Consider the following 22,092-nt stretch of genomic DNA (forward strand, 5'->3'; position numbering starts at 1 on the left):
CGCGAAAGCTAAACTTGGCAGACGAGCGCAACGTGAATGATCTCGGTTTACATTGGTAAATTTTCCGGTTTCAATAAAAGTGGCGTTTGCGGGGCCCGCCCGCCGCGCTCGCTCGCTCCAACTCTTCCGATACGCCGAGGGAAACGTACGCAATAACGCTCAATTTTAGAGAAAACAACCATAACTCAGATCCCCGCACTCTGTCGTCTGTGTTCCTTTCTTCCGGGCAATTTCTATTACCATATAGACGCGCTACTTTTCAATTCTTTTCCATTAAACTTGGTGCATCGGCGTGCGTGGCGCGGACCGTCTACACACGTAGCGCTCACTATTCTCAAAACACATTTATAAAATGCTCTTTACTCGGCCGCGGCGACGCGCCACGGTCCCCTGCGACTGACATTCTATTGCGAAATTCAAAGTATATTTTCAAATAAGGTGAAGCGGAATCAATAAAACTTTCATGGCGTACCTTTTATGTCAACAGACTGACATAAGCAACCTTATAAATGTTATCAACTGATAGAATAAGTAAAAGAATCTCTACTTATCCTTTTCATTTTTAAGTAACCACATTTTCCTTAATGAATCAAACATTCGATACGCGACTATATCTTTAGCAGATTACTGTATAGATTGTGTTTATTTTTTATTTCGATTTTTTGGTTTTATTCAATTATATTAGGAATGATTTTTATAGAGCCAAAAAAAAATTATGAGCGAATAGAACACTTACAGACGACATAGAGACTATGAGCATTCACAATAAGGGATGTTGTGAGCTCATATTCAATGTGTGGTAGATAAAATAACAGAGCAACGTTATAATTTCTAGACTAAAACTATAATATATTATGATGTTCCAATATTAACAACATTAGTAATGTAACTCCTTTCGAATTAGCATTTACTTCTGAATCCATTTATAATAGAAAATCGGCAATAACCTACTTGGGAGAGGAACGGACTGCAGAGATAAATGTTCGCAGGTTCAAAACCCAAGGGCATGCACTTCTGACATGTCTTAAGTTATATGTGCATGCTTTGTGAATTATCGCTTGTTTTAACGGTGAAAGAAATAACGTGGAGAAACCTACCTTGCATACATGAGAAGTTATCTATAATAATTTTAAAGGAAGTCGTTTTAAGCCAGCGTAATAAACTAAGGCCTAAACCCTCTCCGTAGTATGGAAAGCCCGTATCCATCAGTAGGGCAGTCTATAATACAGGGCTAATATTATTTAACATTATTATTTACTTCTGAATCTATTCACTACACATATAATGTTAACTTCTGTGAATCTCACACCTGACACAGTTTATAATCACTTCGCTGACGTTAATCACAATAACAACACAAACAAACCTCAGAAACATGACGTCGACAATATCTCGACGCGAGCAGATGTCGCAGAAACGAAAGGCTTAACTTTGACTTCACAATTTGTCACAATAATAAATTTCATAACCAAAACACGGCACAACAATGCGATCGCCTTATTCCCGTTGTGTAAAACCAAACAAGCATTCTTGGGCTAACAAAGACATCTCTATCGGTAGCCGGCCCGAATTATCTGTCATGTTTCACAAATAAATAAAGGCTATTTTATATCACAATGGGAACACAACGCGTACAGTACGCAGGCTGATTGGAAAGCATTGAGAAAAAAAATCTATTTATCAAAGGGAAGATGGGTTCCTAGAGATATATGAGGTGGTCTGTATTATTAACCCGTTTACATCTGTGGGTGAAGCAGGTACTTTATTTGAAAAAAAACTTCAAAATATTTGTAAAATCAGAGGTCGAGTACTTCTGTCTGCTCAATTCTAACAAATTCATATTACTGACGTTTTCTCGATATCTATGATAACACGGATGATTTTGTTCAAAATTTATACTAATTAAATTTAGAAATTACTCTAATGCCTTATCAAAACACTGACTCTATTTTCGCGACATAAACACCAAGTCTCGATAAATAATCAATCAGCGGATACCAAAGAACATATAAGACACAAAATAAGCCAACTCGTAATACAAACATTAAAGTTCTAATACTTCATCGACGAAAATTCCAGGGCTTTATGGATAATCCGTGGTACGGCAGATCTCAAACTTGAAACCTAACTCCGTTCCAAATCACAATGTTAATAGCTGAATAATACCAACTAATCTCGAAGTAAGCTAAGAAACTATTATTCATCTTTATTAATACAACCAAGTGCTAAAATGTAACTCGAAACAAATTAGAATAAGAAAACCGCGCGTTAACACAAAAACCGGGTCATAATTAAAAAGTACCGCGTGCCTCCTTACAATAACAAGACAGCTACATCGATTGCAACGCTATAAAGCCTCATCACACCGGTAAGTTATGTCGGTGGTATTTCGCGAGTCGGCAGCGCTCGCTCTCGCCACTCGCCAGTCCCGCGCACGAATTCGAAACTCACGATCGAACACCATGATCAAAATACAACTACCGTGTATTACCATAAAGAGTGTAACGTATGACGGCTCTCTTAGTTCGCGTGGAATATGAATTCGTTTGTTTTATACACGTTGTGCCGTACGTTGTCCAAAACAAGAGTAATATGTGTCCCCGATATAATAACGACGCATTGTTTTTATTTTTTTTCATGTACACTTTTTGTAGAGTCGATTTTATGGAGCTATTGAAATGACAGAAGTTATCGAGCCAGCGGAATATTTGCATTTGATCTTTGTTATTCTGGCAGAGACATTTCAATATGGTATTCAATAGAGGTCAAACAGGTGTAAAAAAAGGTAAATAAATTCCATGACAGGCGTATACGGAACGTGGAACTGACCGGAAACAGTCTAACATCATCTATGGCATATTAACGTCGATGCAATCATACATAGAACATAATCAGTGAAATTAATCGTGATGTTAAACGATCAGTCATTGTGTAGGGCGCGCGCTAATCGCGGGCGACGTAAGAAGGCTGCGGAGCGGCGCACGCATCACTTCCACTCCGTCGACGCGGATAACTTCTGTGCCGTGACACGGGTATCGGTCAACCTCGACACCGAAATGCAAACGCTTATGTGTGCTAACATTTTGTGAATATAACAGACACAAAACAAATATAACGCGTTTATTGTAATTTAACAATTTATTAATGGGTTATATTTTTTACTGGTTGTTATGTTTTGTATTTAAATATAGATACGAAGGATCAATATTTATATTTAACTGAGTATAAGGCACCAAAAAGATATCTGAAATGGTCTTTCATATCAAATTGATAGTTAAAAAATACTATACAGATTTCCATAAATTACTCGTCAATCTTGTACGAATTCTGAGAAATGAAAAAGAACCATAAACCAATAAACACTTACTTTCCGTTGCACATAATAAATGTGATGGACTCCCGCGGCGCTCAAATAACTTCGAAAGAGGTCGGACATTTAATTTAAGTTTATAATAAAGGACATATTGTGTTAGATAAAGGATGGGTTGTAATAGTGTCGCGTCATCCACATTAGTAATGCGGGTCCTCGCGGGGCGTCCTAGCGCTGTATCAAACGCACTAACTCTTTTATGAAAACCTACGTATAAAGAGAAAAGAAAATAATATAAATAAATGCAAGGCCCCCGAGTAGACCGCGCTTGAAATATTTATTCAAATAAGTCGCCATCAAGCCGACCGTAAAAGCACGCGGAGGGTTGAGGGGCTAGCAGTTTTATTAATATTAAACGAACGCTTCAGTTGACACAAATTGGCGATAACCAAAGCGAGAGAGTCGTAAAGTTTTTGTTTCTCGTACACGTTCATTCTTTTGCATCACAAAAAAAATAAGATTCGTTACAAGGCGTGTAACAATGCTTTATAAAGCTTGTCAACCAATATTACGAAACAGCCTTGATAGATAAAGGCGATGGAGCCACTGGGAGTGTTTAAGTGATGCATATTTTTCTTCCGATGCAAAAGCAATATATGGTTTAGACTTTAGACGATAATGAAGATTCAGGAAGGAGAAAGGTTACGTACGTGTAGAACGTTAACAAAATAAACAGTTGGTAAATGCACATCGATCTGTGTGAAAAACAATCACAAAACTGACGGAACTTTCTAGGCCATTGGTGCGCCAATAATATTATCGCGTCTTAAAACAATAAACTTAAGTGCACCGGGCGTCGTCGGTGAACTGGGTGATGCAATTCCTCTCGAAGTTACGGCCAACTTATAGTCACTTCGAGCCATTTCCTTCCATCTTCTAGGTGGACCCAAAACAATTGAACATTTACAACAAACTTTTGAATTTGAACAGTTCAAAATGTATTTGTGTAATAATAAACAGAACAGACGGAATAATATTTTATCGTTATCGGACATTTTTCCCTTTAAATGCGTTGTTTCAACGAATTCGCGCCCTCGGCCAACAACAAAGCAATTAATTACCGCTTAATTTATATAAATGAGTTTAGCGGCAATTGGAACAACAGGAGATATTATCGTGAACGAAAACCTAAGATTTTATCTAACGAAAAACATAGCTAAGGTCAAAATAAGGCGACGCCTGGCAAAGTTATTTGTCTGGTCGTAGCATGAAAACGTTTTAACTTTAATAAGGTTTTTGCGGCATAGGTACAGCTATTGATTCATTGCCGAGATATGCAAAGCAGCTGTCAAACTGAACATTTCTCACCCAATTTGGCAAACTTCAGGGGCAGGCGCGGTCGAGACATCCCGACCCAAAAAAGTTTAACGACACCGACAAATACCTATTGATAGTTTATTATTATTTAATCAAAGTGAATTGTATTTATTATACATATATAAAAGTTATAGAAAACACTTTCATTTTTAACACAAGGGAAGTACTTCATACTAAAGTAAATTCAAAATCAGTTTATTGCCGTCTAACAGAAATCACTACCATCTCTGAAATATTGAAATCCCAAGTGCGTGAGGTTCGTGAGATAAAAGACGTTTCAACTTAATGTAGATCATAAGTATAAGTAAACATAGGTGAAACCGAATAAGATTATCCCATCTTTATCACCTTGCGTGACATCGTTCCATAGCGCAGTGATGTAACAAAAAAGTTACATCACTGCGCTAAGGAACGATTCGCTTATTCTAAATCATTATTTTGGGACCCTAAGTAACAGTATAAAGATTCAATTATGCACGACAGCAAAATTGCGTCGTTTAACAAAAAAAAACAACGTTTCTCACTCGGTCGATACTGCTAACCTTAAAACAATATGTAATTATGTCGAATCCAATATGAAAAAAAAAAACTTTTTATAGGAGCCTCTAAAAATTATAATTATCTTGTAAATCCCCTCACCCCAATGGACCTGCTAAGTTTGTTGACATCCCACACGTTCAACTAACATACGACACAACACTTGGTAAAAATGTGTGAAAATGAAGTACATTCGGAGAAGGCGTGAGCTTCATAAAACGCGACGTTATAACAAGCACAAGGCCAATTAAAGGAGGCGATGGGACACGAACTTCGTGTCGACACTACGCTGCTGTTGACATTTATTCCATGAGAGCAATAATTTTCAATTATACTTCAAAACGCAAGTGACGGTTCCGGTATTTTCAATTGTGCGGCTAGAAACTGCACTAGCATCGTCCCACGCCAGCGACATGTGTTGTTTTATATGTAAATATTATTATACCTGTGCGGCTCGGTTTTATCGCCTTTTCTCACATGAGCACGTTTGCATGTAAGTGATTCTCGATTGAAGACGTTAGCTTTTCCTATGCAGTCTATGATAGCGTAGTTATAGCAATCCACACGTAACAAACAGGTAATGGTGGTTCCGCCCTTTCAAAATGCAATTTGCCAGTAACTGCAAAATGCCAACTGCAATAAAAATAAATTCAAATATCAACCTTTATCGCACATTAACGACAAAAACCATATTTGTCGTAATAAATTAAATCCTGACAACATTACCAAGTTATGGATCGAACATGATTATATTTTGTCACCAAAATGTTTAATTCAATAAAATATGCAATATTGAATTTACCTGTATATTTGGTAAATAATATGAACTTATTTTTTTATGCCATTGAACGATAAGCGTGGGCGCAGCGTGTGCCATTTGTTCATTGTACGAGATTGCAGGCAGTTATTGTCGAAAATTGTGAGTTTTTTCACCTTTAAGTATTGGGCATACAGTGATGCGCGGGCGTTCGAGGCCCCGCTGCGTGCGCACTCTCGGGACCCAGCCACGCCCGGTATAATTTATCGCGAACAATCACATTACCATATCACTAATATAATGCGGTTGGAAACGCTTATATACGCCTTAAATGGTTTTTCGATTCCTTTGTTGTCCGAAATTTATGATTCTCTAAAGTGTTTGGCAAACCAGCAGTTTGCAGTTTGATACTTCACCGGAGTTTACAAAACACACAGAGTGTAGTGACAATACCGGTCTTTACCTAATACAGTCCTATGTGTAATACGGGCGTACAGACGTTTGTACAAACAATAATATTATTGCTTAAAGAGTTTACATAACTTTGCATTTAAAATAACATTCACACAATTTAAAAGAATAACATAACCGTCATTCGCAGCACCCACATTTTCACCCTAAACTTGTGAAGCGAGGTACGTTTTTATTGTTAATGCATGGGGCCTATCGTTAAACTAATATTCAAATCGGCTAACAAAAGAATCCCATCGTCGGTAGGTCAGGTTACGAAGAATGCGTGTACGGGTAACGGGTAACACAATACATGCGCTCGACAGCACGGCCGGTACTCGGGAGCTAGGGAGCCTATACATGAATTCGTGTAACAGTATACTAGATTTTTTATCCCAACTTTCGCTTGCATTTGTGGGGTTTAATAGTTTAATTTATGATGTGAGTTGATTGCCGGTGATTATATTTAAATTAGTATAAGTAGTATTGAGTCGTATGAAAATGTATCGTATAGCCATACTAGAAACAGTTTTGACTACTTGGGGATACCATGAGATTTCTTATTTTAGTCGATGCTCGTTTCTCACTTTGTGTTATCTATCATATGAAAATATTTAATATTATCGACATTCAACCTCAAAATAAAACGACTGTTTTGATATTGGATACTCACATATAGATTCTGTATTAACTTCAACATTTTCGTAAATTCAACAATAAAAAACATCAGGACAATAAAAGATACACGAATTTACAAACCAATTGCAGTTTTACATACAATTATACCGGAAAGCATTTATTATTAGTTAGGGATTAAACGCAGTGCGAGGTGCGCATTGTGCTGCACCCAAAAGTGGGGAACTCCGATACGGCCAATGAATAACACACAGTTAAAATAGAATAACACGATCCATTGCGGCGAGCACAAGGGATGATTGACACGTGAGCCTAACGCCCCGTGAAATATGAATAGACCTTTTCATTTGGATCATTTTTTATTCAGGTATTTTTATTACCCCATTGTGGAGTGCAGATTAGCCCGCAGCAACGCGGAAAATATTCGATAAAGTATTAATATTAACTCTGTTTCCCTGCGTATCACAATCGAATCAATTGTAACGTTTTATTGTACAAAAAGAACAATTATAAGCGTTAAGTTATTTTTCGTTTATTGAATTAAATAAAGCTGTTTTTTCTATACTGTAATTTTTTATAGTATCTTTCAAAGCAAACCACTATACGCGACCATTGCTAAAAATGTGGTAGCGTTAAAAAAACGCACAAGGACCACCATGTACTGATGTAAATTATTTCACTGGTTGAACAAGTTGAATTATCGTACTCGACTCGCAATAAAACTCCGACACCAGAAGGTTTTATCAGGAATGAAGGAACATGTTGCCATATTTCATTAGGCCAACGGTCTTCTTGTGTTCAAGGTAAAAATATTATATTAATCTTCCAACTTACAGCGTTTGCATCATTGTGTTCCTTGTTCGCTTAATATTTATTGTTGGCCGCTGGAAGGAGTAGGCGACTGTCACTTCTTAACTTGTGGCTTTGTGAAATTTATGTCGGTGGCCCGTTGTCGCCGGGGTAAAGCGTTCTGAACTAATTTTGTTTTTAAGTAAAATAAATAAGCGCTTGTTTATTAGTATCCCGCTTTTAATTGTGATGTATAGTAGAATTTACGGGATCAGTAAGTAAATTCAAATATTGTTTAAATGTTTTTCTTGCTTTTTTCATAGCAATTACACTGATGAATAAACGCTCTATAATTATTATCTTCAAGCTAATGTGAATAGTTTATCCTGTGCAATTATCACACATCATAACTCAGCTGCTATAAAATAGCTACCGACGTTTCGCTATAGTTTAATGAAACCGGGAGCGCGTAAGAAATGCCGAAAAGAATTACTCAACAGAGCGATATCGCGGCGCATCACCGCGAAGAATTTAATCACGCGAGTCGACACAGAGACCGGTGTACAGATTATATCTAAGGCCTTTCATTGGCGGCATACGAAACGGACAAATTGAAAACGTGGCTGATACACCGAATGTTACAATTGAAATTTCTAAGATGCCTGCAAACATTTTTCTTAGTAGAAGCACGTATTTCTCTGCGGGGAATGCCACGAGACTGCGTATGAATGCGACAAAAACGCCGTTTCCACTTTAATATTATAGCAGATATATAGGATACTGTTATTATTACGTGACTCGGAGTGAAACAATAATAACGTCCAAAGAAGCTTTTATTGATATCACGCGGAAAAATTATGAGAACTGCTTTATAAACGGTTATCTATATTTGCAAATCAAAATTATCAAAGTCAGTCTTCCTATTATTATATATAAGCCATTTTTAGTCCAATAAAATGCTATATTAATAATGCTCAATAAACACTTACTACGTTAAATATCTTAGAGAATCTAATAGAATGTCAGACTAAAGTGCTTGCGACCAGATTATATGCAGAATCGTATTAAATCGTACTTGTTCGCGGCATTCAAAGCGTAAACGATTCGGTATAGGGCTAAGTGAATGCAACGCAATTAGCAGATGCTCAACGTCCAACTATTTATTACCCCTGACACGTCCGAGAGGCGATGGAAAGGGGGCAGATGTCATTGACAATTGTTTGCACATAACAAAGTGGGTTCGGAGCTTCGCAACAGTTTCTAATTGTACCACGACAATACGTAATCTAACCGGTCCCATTCGACGTCACGTCGTTCGTTCCCTAACCGGGATACGGAAATGCGTTGAGTTGATTCATATTTTATTTTACATAAATAGAAAAAGATAAAGTATTTTTATAACACTACATCTTTCTTAAAAATTACGTTAAAATATATTTATAACTAATACATTAGACTAGTACTCTAATAAACAAATAAACTTTAACATGAATGTTAAACATCCCGCAATTACAAATACGACTGGCCTAACCGACACTAGGACACAGTTGTTTTAATATAAATTCCCAACAAGTCATCCTGTCGACTCCACGCCGCCCGTATGCGACACCCCGTAGGTCCTGAATCGCCAGGTGCCGTGGCGAACAAATAAACCAACGTTGCCTCTCGCGCGCCAAATTGCCCGTGTCGCGATCTGACGCACTACTATGGGTTTCGCTCACGTGTAAAATCCCAACAATTTACGCGATACCGTTCACCCCTATACAGGTTAACACACTTTACTGTTTCAACATTTAAAGAGCGGATTATAATGTTTCTTTACTTTTTGCCACCTTTAATGGGATTGAGAACACACGTCATTGCGCAAATCATGCAATTACATCAGGTAATATTTGTTTTTGTTTAACTTACATAACGAACTTCAAAATGTAGATTACCTGCAACAAAAACAATCATTACAATGTTAATAGGAACACGTATATCAAAGATTATGGGAATAGATACATTCGATGTGAGGAATAATTGTCTAATTCGAACATCAGTGTCATGTCCGTTTTAGTGAATCCACGGCCTTCAGCCATCCAGAAGACAGGACGTTAATTAGAAAATTATGTGAGGAATTATTAATAGGTCGGCTGTGTATCCGATTAGATAACAAACTAGTCCATTAGTCGACAGGGATAACGACTGGCCGGAGTTCGCATCAAAGGGCTGTGGCTACTGCGGCCATTGTCTTAGGGTCCACATTCATTTCGATGTGGTTAATTGAAAAGGAACTTGCAGCGTTGGAGGCGAGATAAAGCAGTAGCGAACAATACGGCGTGCGTCGCCTTGGGGGCGGGTTTGACACGTGGTTGAAGAATGATCAGCCGCGTGGAAATGACGACTTAATGGATTATATGTGTCCGCCGACACCGAGATAAGTGTCGCACCGGCATCGGGACCGTCGCGCCGCTCGAGATTAGGCACACAAATTACAAAAATTAATATTATAATGGAAATTGACTAAAGAATAATTTTACACACCGATGAACACAAAAGATAAAATGAAATAAATTTAACATCGTACACGTTACTCGGTCAATGTTCGACATTATTCACGGAAATCAAAGTGACGTGCTTAAGTGGGAACAATTGAATTTATGCACGTGAGGAATTGCGTTCATTTAAAACGAACCTATTAAAATAACTTTACTTTCAAAACGGATTTTTTTTTATGAAATTCGTGGGTTTTGAGCTTTCCGTGCCTCACAATGGCGAGTGACCCATATCACACGGTCACGCCGACACAACAATCCAACACCTTGGACGGTTGCGTGTCGGCATGAGGGGCAACAAATTGAATACGGTCATCAAAGCAGTTGGTTGGCAGCCCTTGGAAATGCACATTAAATAAGGCCACAATAACATACGATTTGCCGGCAATCTATTCTTTTATGGGCGAAGGACAAGGAACGCCTCACCACTTACAACAAAAAGTCGTCAGAGGGATCTCCCGCTGGCCTTTTGTTCGGGACGCTCCGAGGCGCGATCTGGACAAACGACTCGTGGGAGCGGCTGTGAAATATCGAGCCGGTGTCACAGTGGGATGGACGCGATTCCCATTACAAAGCCATTTGCGCTGTTTACATAAAGGAGGATGTACTCTAACACTGTTCTCACTAGTTGTACTATTACAAATTTTCCACTTCTCGCGTGTCAAAGGAGATAATTTATTGCAATTGAGATATTACGAGCGCCTCGAGATCGCGTTTGCTACACCTCTCATAAATAGTGGCGCGCGACGGACGGTGCACGTCCTCCTATCATCCAGATACATAATAAAATTATGATCATGAACATTTATTACAACAGATTAAATACGACAGATATCACGAATATATGCCGAGTTTGAATGCGTTTATTCGCTGCAACTGTTAGAAAATATTTTATTACAACTAAGTATGTTATTTTTTTTAAAAAGAATATGTTGTGAATATATTGTACATTACGATATTATACAATCATTTGAATAAATATTTATATATAGGTAGTTTAAAATAAAAGTATCAGAAATATTATCTCAAACTACTTTTCCCTGAGCATGCATTTTTTATACAACTCCAGGTGTGAGTCAACCAACTCGGTACTCGTTCGAAGAATGTCAAATCTTATTCTTCAATATTTTTTTACACCACAAGAAAGAACTCTTACCCAGTATGTGGTCACGTTTATTCTTATCCGTAATTTATTGATAAATATTGAGCAGAGAAAAATAGGGTGCCTCTGCGCGAAGAAATTTAGAATTGAATCACCACGGCTACCGTGTTTAATCAGTACTTTCGCTTAACAACTAAATATGTAAAACACACGTTACCATATGAAAACCGTTTAGGATAATTGCATATCGTGAGAAATGCAATCTAACATTATATTCAAACACAATTTGTTAAATAAAACGGCGTCGATCTAATTGGTGGTCACGTAAAATGCATAATGTGTACGTGTTTAATTTGATGAACGGTTCCGTAGCTGACCGGCGGGAAATTATATCAAAATCGTTTAACTAAAATAAGGGCGATTAGGCTGTGGATTCGCCGAAAGTGCAATTTGGTTTCGACAATGGCCGCAACGGTGCGGACTATTCGTCGCGTGCATCGCACAACAAAAATGGCAAATTTAAAAGAGTTTGGTAGCGAATTTAAATCACGTCTCCGGGGAACAATTAATAAAACGTTTATACATTGGAATTGGTTGTTCTACTGGAATTTAGAAACACTTTTTTAAACCAAAGGTTTTTGTTTTAAATTTATGGTTATAACAGTGTAAAAACTTGGTACTACTTTTAACGGTAAAATGAATAATATAAACAGGCATTTGAAGATTGCAAGTTTCTTTTTATTTTAATATGAAACATTTTTAATATAAAATTTATTACATTATACTTACTCAAAATTCATTCAAGTAGATTTATATTTTCATAGATATACATTCATAAAATAGCTTTCATTTTATAGAAAATAGACACATTCGTAAACTATAGAGAATAAACAAATCGTCAACAATCATCAGACCGTCCACAAAACAATTCTATCAGCGGGAGTGTTAACAAGCAGTGACTGTGGAAATGCGCCTGCACACTACCTGGCCAGCTGCCCTAGCCCCCACCAAGCTTTGCGCGCTTACCCCGCAACCGTCCCTCTATCTCATTCCCACATACTGATCGAAAGCTTGCTCCAAACTACAAAAAGCGGTTCCGTTTACTGGTGTTGCGGCTGACAGTTGTATGTGTGCGTGGAGAGCATTTTTCTAACAGCCTTTACTGAGAACCAGATAAAGCTGTACGCGAAGCGCGACTTGCGGCGCTTAGCACATTTTGGTCGCAGATGTGAGTTTACCTGTCGGAACGCGTGAACCGGCGCGGCGGCCTTGTGCGCGAGCGCACCGCAGGTTTAGCTGCGAGTCAGTTCCACCCCAGACCTCCGCATGGTCGGTCGCGTCACGGGCGCCATAAATGTGTTGCAGCGAGTGTACGATCCTGTCCAATTAGTGCACTCGCGGGAAACGAGTTAAGTGGCCGGTTCGACTAGTGAGGCGTTCGGCCTGCGGGGCAAAATGAAATGAACTAGTGCGCCGCTGACGAGATGTTTATGTGGAAATTTTGTGTTAAATAATGATAAATTAAACTATGTAACAAGTGTAATTTGTGAAAACGGAACAATGTTGTTTACTTGGTTATCGAACGCCCTACTGGTGGTGCTAAGCACAGCTTTGACAGCGAGGAGTGCATCCTTATCAGCCACCACGGGAACTCGTTACCAAGCTCCGGACGAATGTGGATGGATGACGGATTACGACGGCGCGGGAGTAGCTTTACAGTGTAGACTCCGGACTATAAATAGCGAATTGGAAAATACAAATTTCAGTGCAATCCAACCGCATCCTACGGTTAGGTTACGGATCGAATGCAGCGATGCACTATTCTTCCAAAGCTCGCTCGCCCCGGGCAGTTTTAGACAGTTAATAGAACTGCGTGAACTAACCATCGAGTACTGCAAAATTGGAAACCTTTCTGATACCGCGTTCACCGGCCTGCGGGAATTGAGGAATTTGACAATTAGGACACATAACACAGATTGGTCCACGATGTCACTTGAAATCACTCCGAGCGCGTTCTCTAGAGACGTGCAGAACTTGGAGCGCTTGGATCTAAGTGAAAACAATATGTTAGTATTTCCCGATGGAGCGCTATGCACTCTGAGAAACCTGGAATACTTGAATATGACGGGCAATAGAATGAGAGATGTAAGCCATTTTCAATTTTCCACTGCGCATCGGCATCCAACAGAAAAATGTGGAGATAACCTCTTAGTTTTAGATCTCTCGAGAAATGTTATTGACACATTACCACCGAACCTTCTCTCCGGTTTAAGGAGATTGGAAAAGTTATATCTTCAGGACAACGGTTTAAACTCAGTCGCTGATAGAGCACTGGAAGGACTTATTTCACTGACAACGATACGATTTTCGGATAATCTACTTACAAGCTTGCCACCGGAACTATTTAGTGATACTAAAAATTTGAAAGAAATATATTTAAACAATAACACGATAACAGTGTTGGCACCTGGATTGTTCAGCGACTTAGTGCAATTGCTTGTGCTCGATTTATCATACAATGAATTGACCTCTGACTGGATAAACACGTCGACATTTTCAGGACTAAAAAGACTAGTCTATTTAGACTTTTCACACAATCGTGTCTCCAAATTGGAAATAGCATTGTTTAGAGACTTGCACAATCTTCAAATACTTAAGATGCAGGACAATTTTATCGAACATATTCCAGAAAACGTATTCAGCTCACTAAGCAATTTGCACACATTAACATTATCAAACAATAGACTGACGAACATAGAAAGCTATGCATTTACAGGACTGCAAGTATTGTCGGTTCTTTCCATAGATAGCAACCGCATTTCCAGGATACACTCGCATGCGCTACGTAATTGTTCTACATTACAAGACTTGCATTTAAATGGAAACAGACTGGATGAAGTTCCAGCCGCTTTAAAAGAAATTCCTCAGTTAAAAACACTCGATTTAGGAGAGAACTTAATAGTCAGTATAGAAAATGCATCTTTTATGACCATGGAACAAATGTATGGCTTGAGATTGACTGAAAACAATATTGGAAACATCAGCAAAGGCGTTTTCGATAAGATGACGTCACTTAAAATATTGAACCTGTCAAGAAACAAAATTCATAAAATTGAAGCCGGCGCATTTGACGGGAACATTAATTTGCAAGCCATACGATTGGATGGGAATTACCTCACAGATATTGGAGGGTTGTTTGCCAAGTTGCCTAATTTATTATGGTTGAATATTTCTGATAACCGATTGGAATGGTTCGACTACGCAATGATTCCAACTGGATTGCAGTGGCTGGATATTCACGCCAACAGGATTGCTGAACTTGGAAATTACTTTGAGATTGAATCACAGCTATCTCTCAGCACTTTTGATGCCAGCTCTAATAGATTAACAGAAATAACCGGCAGTGCTATACCCAACTCCGTCGAGATGTTATATCTGAACGACAATTTGATCTCAAAGGTGCAATCTTACACGTTTTTCAAGAAACCTAATCTAACGCGTGTCGATTTGTACGGCAATAAGATAACGAGTTTGGATCCCAACTCTTTGAGAATATCTGCTGTGCCACAAGATAAATCAGTGCCGGAATTTTTCATAGGCGGAAACCCATTAGAGTGTGATTGCACAATGGATTGGCTACAAAAAATAAACACCGGAAACAGAGCAAGAACTCAACCCAAATTAATGGATTTGGACAGTATATACTGCAAATTATTGTACAGTCGTGGTAATGGATACGTTGCTTTGGTGGAAGCGGCACCGCATCAATTTCTCTGCAAATATGAATTTCACTGCCATGCTCTATGTCACTGCTGCGATTTTGACGCCTGTGACTGTGAAATGACTTGCCCAAACAATTGTACGTGTTATCACGATCCATCGTGGTCGGCTAATGTCGTCGAGTGTTCCAATGCCGGTTACGCAAATAGTTTACCTGAGAAAATACCTATGGAGGCCACGCAACTGTACCTCGACGGAAACGACATTAAAACACTACCGAGCCATGCATTCATCGGAAGAAGAAAATTAAAAATATTATACTTGAATGCTTCAAACATAGAAACAGTTCACAATAGATCATTTAACGGTTTGAAAGAACTCGAAGTGTTGCATTTGGATTTCAATAAAATTGGAACTCTCGATGGTCAAGAATTTGACGGTTTGGACAATTTACAAGAACTCTACATCAATAATAATTTGATAACACAAGTAGGCAAAGAAATGTTCAATCACATGGCAAGGCTAAGAATATTACACCTTCATCATAATCGATTAAAAACATTAACAGTGTGGCAAATTAATCCAGCGATAACAGAAGTAACACTCTCCTTTAACCCTTGGTCGTGCGATTGCGAATACACAGAGATGTTTAGAGAATGGACAAAGAGAGTGTCTTCTATAACCGATGTATCAGACATAAAATGTATTTTTTCGAAAGGAAACAGTACTGAAATGGCTGTATACAATGAAAGTATGTATGACGACCCTAATGCAGGATTTAAGATCATCAGTGAAAATGGCTCTATTTGTACTGGTTTGCCAAATATAAACAATAGTATCAACGGGAACTTAACAGCAACCAGGACAATTATAACGAACGAGGAAGTACAAGATTACATGCCACTTGTCATAGCCATACTTGTAGCACTTTTATTTGTACTACTAATAAGCCTTCCGATGTTCATATATAGACAAGAACTGCGAGTGTGGTGTTTTTCAAAATTCGGAGTGAGAATCTTTTACAGACAAAGCGAAACAGATCGAGAGGATTCAGAAAAAATGTACGACGCGTTCATATGCTACAGCTCCAAAGATGAGGCTTGGGTAACAGAGGAACTGGTACCAATGTTAGAGCGCAGTGACCCTTCATACAAACTTTGCCTACATTATCGTGACGTGGGCGGCTACGTGACCGAGAAGATAAGACAAGCTGTAGAATCTTCGCGTCGTACTATTATGGTACTCAGTGACAACTTTTTGAGATCCGAGTGGGTTCGTTATGAGTTAAAGACTGCTTTCCATCAAGTGTTAAGAGACAGGCGAAAAAGATTGATTGTGGTGTTGTTAGGTCAAGTGCTTCAAAAAGATCTCGATCAGGACATAAGACTGTACTTGAAAACGAATAAGTGTTTGTACGCGGACGATAAGTTGTTCTGGGAAAAGTTAAAGTTTGCGTTGCCGGATGTGCGTAGTAACCAACGGTGTAGGAACATGCCGAGTCCCGGCGCGGGTGGAGGCATGCCGATGCACAGGCACAGGAACCACCCGCGCGGACACCCTGTGATGCATGCGCCGCCGCCGGTGCACGGCGCGCACCCCGTGCTGCCGCCGCACCCGTCGCACGCGCCGCACCAGGCGCCGCCGCGCGCCTCGCCTCGCACCATGTCCGTCCATGTTTAGTGTATAAACAGACACCATTACGAACTGTGAAGTGTTGTGCACTCGGAAGTGATAAAAGACATTTTTGTGGTTGTAAAATGTGATAGCTAGTCGGTTACTGTTAAAACATTGTATATATTTCTATAAATGTCCGAAACAGTAATGTAAATATTCCTAATTTTAAACATACGATTACTTCACAAGGATAATTTTAATTATTTTCTATGTAGCTTTGTATATGTACCACAAATTAATGCCATTATATAAAAAGTACTGGTGTAACAAATGTTCATAGCCTTAGAGTGTAGCAATGAACGTGATGGAAGCTTAATGTTGTAAAATAAATTTTAGTACATTTAGGCCTATTTGGGCTGTGTCTGTTAGGCAAACTTGCCGTCTACTATTAATGTTACTTAAAATGGCACCATTGCCGCCGTCTGTGATAAAATTAGTTTTAGTTAACTTTCTTATAATATCATCCCATCAATGTATATTTTGTGTGTTAGTCATATCAAAAAATATTTATTGTAAAAAATTCAAAATCGACTGTGTCAAAAAGTGATAAATGAAAAATAAAAATATCGAATTGAATAAATTTTGTTTTATCCTTTTCCACAGAATACACACATTTAAAAACAGAATTATTCTACAACGATTATTCACAGTAGCAAAGTATATTTAACAGAACAATACAATAATTATTATCTTCTTGATATTACAATCATTTTACACACACAGTTCGTTAAAGTATTGAGAAACCAAAAACTGCATTAAGAAATACTATACAGATTGTTAATAAGTTTATTTGAGACAAAAATGACGAATCCATTGCATTTCACTTAGTCATTTGCATATAAATTGTCACGAATCGCCTTGCCTCGCACTTGGAATGATTATGCACATTATCAAAAAGTCGAGACGAACAATGTATTTTATAATTAAATTACGTCCTTTATATATTAATTATTTGCATACATAAGATTTTTATAATAAATAATTACATTAGTGGTTAACAATTACATACAATCAGAAACAAACTTCATGGATACATAGCATAATAGCATAATGAATACATACATATAATAAACAATAAATACTTCATCAAAAGATAAAAATATTTGTGACATGATTATAAATAATTTAAAAATATTAAATTCGTAAATAAACAATTAGAATAAATTACAGTTCACGACGCAGAACTAAGATTATAAAAGTGATTCAACCAGTCATCATACTCAAGCACGCAAGGTGGGCATTATAAAAGTCTCACGCATAAAAAAATAGGTACACAATGCAAATTATTGCCTTTGTTAATTACATAAAAAGCTCGTGTCATAAAATATGCCTTTAATTGATGTATAATTATTGGCTATAAACCTCAGTTTTAACAAAAAGCCTTATGTCTAAGATACAAATACAAACTAAATTATGTCTGACATGTTATTTTATTTTACATTGTATTGACATATTTCAAGAGAATTCTATTATCACACTTACACAACTAAACATGTGCTTATAACTACTTTATTTTCCTTAATTTTGTAGACTATTATTTATATATAATTTCAACAATAACAAGTAACCGTATGACACGAAACACCACCACTCACCGTAGAAAACGAGAATATGTTCACACTTTAAAGCGGTATGGGAGTTAACCGGGTCGAGTTTATTTTTTCCACAGTATCTGTGAGGATGCACGGGGCGTCGACCGCGAGCCTTCAATCTGAAGTAACGAGCCCTCGGCTCTAAGTAGGTGTGAAACAACTGGAAGGCGCGAACAAAAGGATAGCGCGGTTTATTCCTTGTATTTCGATTGCTTTTATGGGATTCGCACACAATGCTTTGTATGGATGCATTTTGATTTTGTATATTTCAAATCAATTCCAGATAGAATGACTGGGTGAGAATATAATTTAAATGATTTTTAATTATTATTCTATTTATGCAGAGTATTTTTTAAGATAATAACTCAATTTTAAAAATAAAAAATTGTTTGCATCATACATTAACAAATCAGACCAGAATTTTATTTTATATCAACGCTACGATGATATAAATTAAAAATAAAATAACAAATTGGATGAACGACGATCCACCAATTCGTCTCAAATTGCCAGCCAATTAGTAAAATATGTGGTACTCTAATAACTCGAGGAGCACCTAAAGTTAAATTGACTTTTTTATAATACATCAATTTGGTTAGGTCAAGGTGCCCTCTGATAACTTAAAAGTATCAAGCTAAGGTAATTTTTTAAATAACAGGATGACGGGAAACTTAGTTACCTTAAAAAACTTTAAAATTGATCAAATATTTGGACGAAAACATAGTCGGTACAACATCGACAATTTTGTTTTTGTGGTGTGACTTCATTTACCATTTCATTGCACCAGAATAATAACGAGCAAATTTTTATTTTTTTAGAAATAAGTTAATGAAAATTGTCGTTGTTGATAAATGATTCTTACTATACCTAAGATATACCTTATTACATCCGCTTTTATATTTTCATTTTGCCAACTAAATTGTTATAATTAGTACTCAGAAGCAATAAATCTTCGTAGATGTTTTAATATATTCTTATGAGGTATAATAATATCTAGAAACAAAATATGCACACTTACATGAGTCTACGGATTTATCAGCATCTGATTATACAATTTTAAATTACTTGTCCAAATTTATTCTTTTACACCGGTTAAAAAGAAAGCACACAATCTTGTGACGAACGTAGAAAATCCACGAAACCGTTTAAAAAATAAATTGTGCGTTGGAGAAAATTACTAGAGATGCCGTCTGTCCATCCAACTAGTCGGGGGTAATGTTCTCACCCGCCACAAGCGGCAAGTAAAGCCGGCTGCGGTTAGGGGCTTTCTGGATTTCAACTCATCATAATAAATGTACAAATACGAGACAAACTAAATATATAAGTACTGGATCAGCTACTTTATTTAAAGATTTTATTTAATGGTAATCTTTGACAGAATACTTTTCTCATACATTTTTTTAAACATGGAAATGCCTTTAATTTATTGTTTGGTGTATTTGTTGTGTATAATAAGTGTCAAAGAAGTTTACGGGAATGTATATGTAAATGTAAACATTTTTTTTTTCAATTAATTGACCACGCAACATCGAAATCACAACGTCCAATGGTAGAGATCGATCTTAGTCGCCGGTGACCATAAATTAAACTAGGAAAATAACACAGAGGTGGAAAAAAATAAAAACGCAACGGCGCGCTGTGTACAACATTAATCAGAGCTGTGAGAAGGCGTAGAGAATTTATTTTACGATTGTTACAGCGCCGATGAAACGTTAAAAATGCTGTCGTGGCTATATTGAAACATTCGATGCATTGTTCGAGCCCGATTGAGCCGATAACGCACCGCGGTTCCGACTTATAGCGCGCTGTAGCACCTTGTTGATTTTTCAACGTAAACTGTCGGACACACTCCGGCCGTAACTAGTTTTTTTTTATTAGTACTGGTTTAGTGTAGAACGGAACGCGACTCCGTATCGATCGTACGATTAAACCACGAGATATCATAATCACCGGTCTGCGCGTTTATCGAAAGTATAATCGGAGAGCGGCAATAAATTTGTCTCATTTTAATATCCTACAGCGTGTAATATTCCGACGTAACAGCTCTCGATGTTTGGACTTAAATCTCATTAGATGTGGAGGGGTGAAGTGGGCGGGAGGGGTCGGCGATCTGTGCAATGCGAAGTGTCTGCGATCTGCCGTATTAAAGAGTTCAACGAGTTGCCACAACGCCGCTATCCACAGCTTTTTCGCCAAGCATTGTAAACATAATACCCAGTTGTCGGTATCATACCTTAATATCTTCTTGCATGTTAATATTAATTTACTTTAAAGTCATCCAAAAAACGTATAATCAAATAAAAGAATAGATTAAGTCGATGTATCAACACTGTTGTGATTTTACAGCAGCGAATTAGTTTACGCCTATAAAAGCTCAACTATAAATGCGGTTGTTAATATCCCTTGTTAACGTTATGAGACACAACCTGTTATTTGGTAGTTCTATTACGAAAGTCAAACTGTACCGCGCGGTCGTAACGCGACTCGACCGCCGTCTTCATTGGACGCAAAACAATTTGACGCAAATTATACACTTGTATTATTACCAACAATGTTAATTAACCGGGCCAACGTTAGATTAATTTGATTATCAAATTTCTCGTTTCAATTACATCCACTAGTTGTTATTATAATAATGAAGCTATTTGTTTTAAACTCGTTCGATATACATTACTTATTTATATTATTATGGCGTCTGTTAAATTTTAATATTAATAATAAATTAGTACATTTATAAGAACGGCCTGTATTCTATCTATAATCTGTTATTATTGTATAAAAAAGTTTTACTCGCGGCGCCAATCGCTTGAATGATCTTCCTTGGATTAAGAGTCGTACTGTGTGTTGGATTGTTAATCCATTTTTGTTGCCTAATTTTGTTTAAACCCTATCAACGGTTTCTGCGTTTACTTCTAACAAACGTCCAAATATCTCCACACACTTTGACATTTATAATATTAGCAATATATTAGGATATAATTTATTCACATCCCATATTAATCTGAAAATCAAGAAAAAAAATAGGTATATATTTTTTTATCTTATAATTCGCTCTCCTCACCTGACTTACTTAAAAGAATAATAAAACGAAACTGCCAATCAATTTAAATTACTTTGTAAAAACTCTCTGTATCTTGTTATATAAGAACTCGTTAATGTACTATTATCAAATTAAAACAAATAATAAACTCATACTTAATTCAAGGAATAAAACACTAATTGTATGTTTAAGTGATAAAAATAAATATATTTAATATACATTTTTTTATTTGGAGGCAAATCAATTATTTATTTTTATATATTTATTATATAATCGCAACTACGGCCAGATAAAAAAATCGTAATAAAACAGCAACCACTATAAAGTCATTCATCAAGTAAACGAAATTGCAGGCGTAATTAGCATACTCGCTTTACATTTATATCACATTAATATATTCCGTGCTGCCTACTTAATGTTGGTTGCGATGGGCATGTACTTAAACAAAAACTTTTTTTCACATTAATTGCAAGCCTTAAAGAGAAGTGATTGATCTATTTGTAATAACATAATGGGCAGCGGGCAGGAGATGCGTTGTGATAGTCAATTAATGTTCCGATGAATACCATGC

General features: G+C 37.2%; 2 protein-coding genes across 2 annotated transcripts in view; one reads left to right on the forward strand and one right to left on the reverse strand.

Moving 5' to 3' along the window:
- The window catches only part of LOC115445640 (lysine-specific histone demethylase 1A), a 268,821-nt gene that overhangs the window by 134,674 nt on the left and 112,055 nt on the right, over nt 1–22,092 (reverse strand). The gene's annotated exons all lie outside the window — the stretch shown is intronic.
- Nucleotides 12,754–17,437, forward strand: LOC115445639 (toll-like receptor Tollo). Its single transcript, XM_030171992.2, has one exon. It carries the CDS (start codon nt 13,056–13,058, stop codon nt 16,893–16,895), a length of 3,840 nt encoding a protein of 1,279 aa, XP_030027852.2. The 5' UTR covers nt 12,754–13,055; the 3' UTR covers nt 16,896–17,437.

The sequence above is a fragment of the Manduca sexta genome, chromosome 19, assembly GCF_014839805.1.
Source record: "Manduca sexta isolate Smith_Timp_Sample1 chromosome 19, JHU_Msex_v1.0, whole genome shotgun sequence".
Classification (NCBI taxonomy): domain Eukaryota; kingdom Metazoa; phylum Arthropoda; class Insecta; order Lepidoptera; family Sphingidae; genus Manduca; species Manduca sexta.

What these genes read in the sequence shown, in the direction of transcription:
- LOC115445639 (XM_030171992.2), top strand. Translation starts at nt 13,056, where the DNA reads ATGTTGTTTACTTGGTTATCGAACGCCCTACTGGTGGTGCTAAGCACA.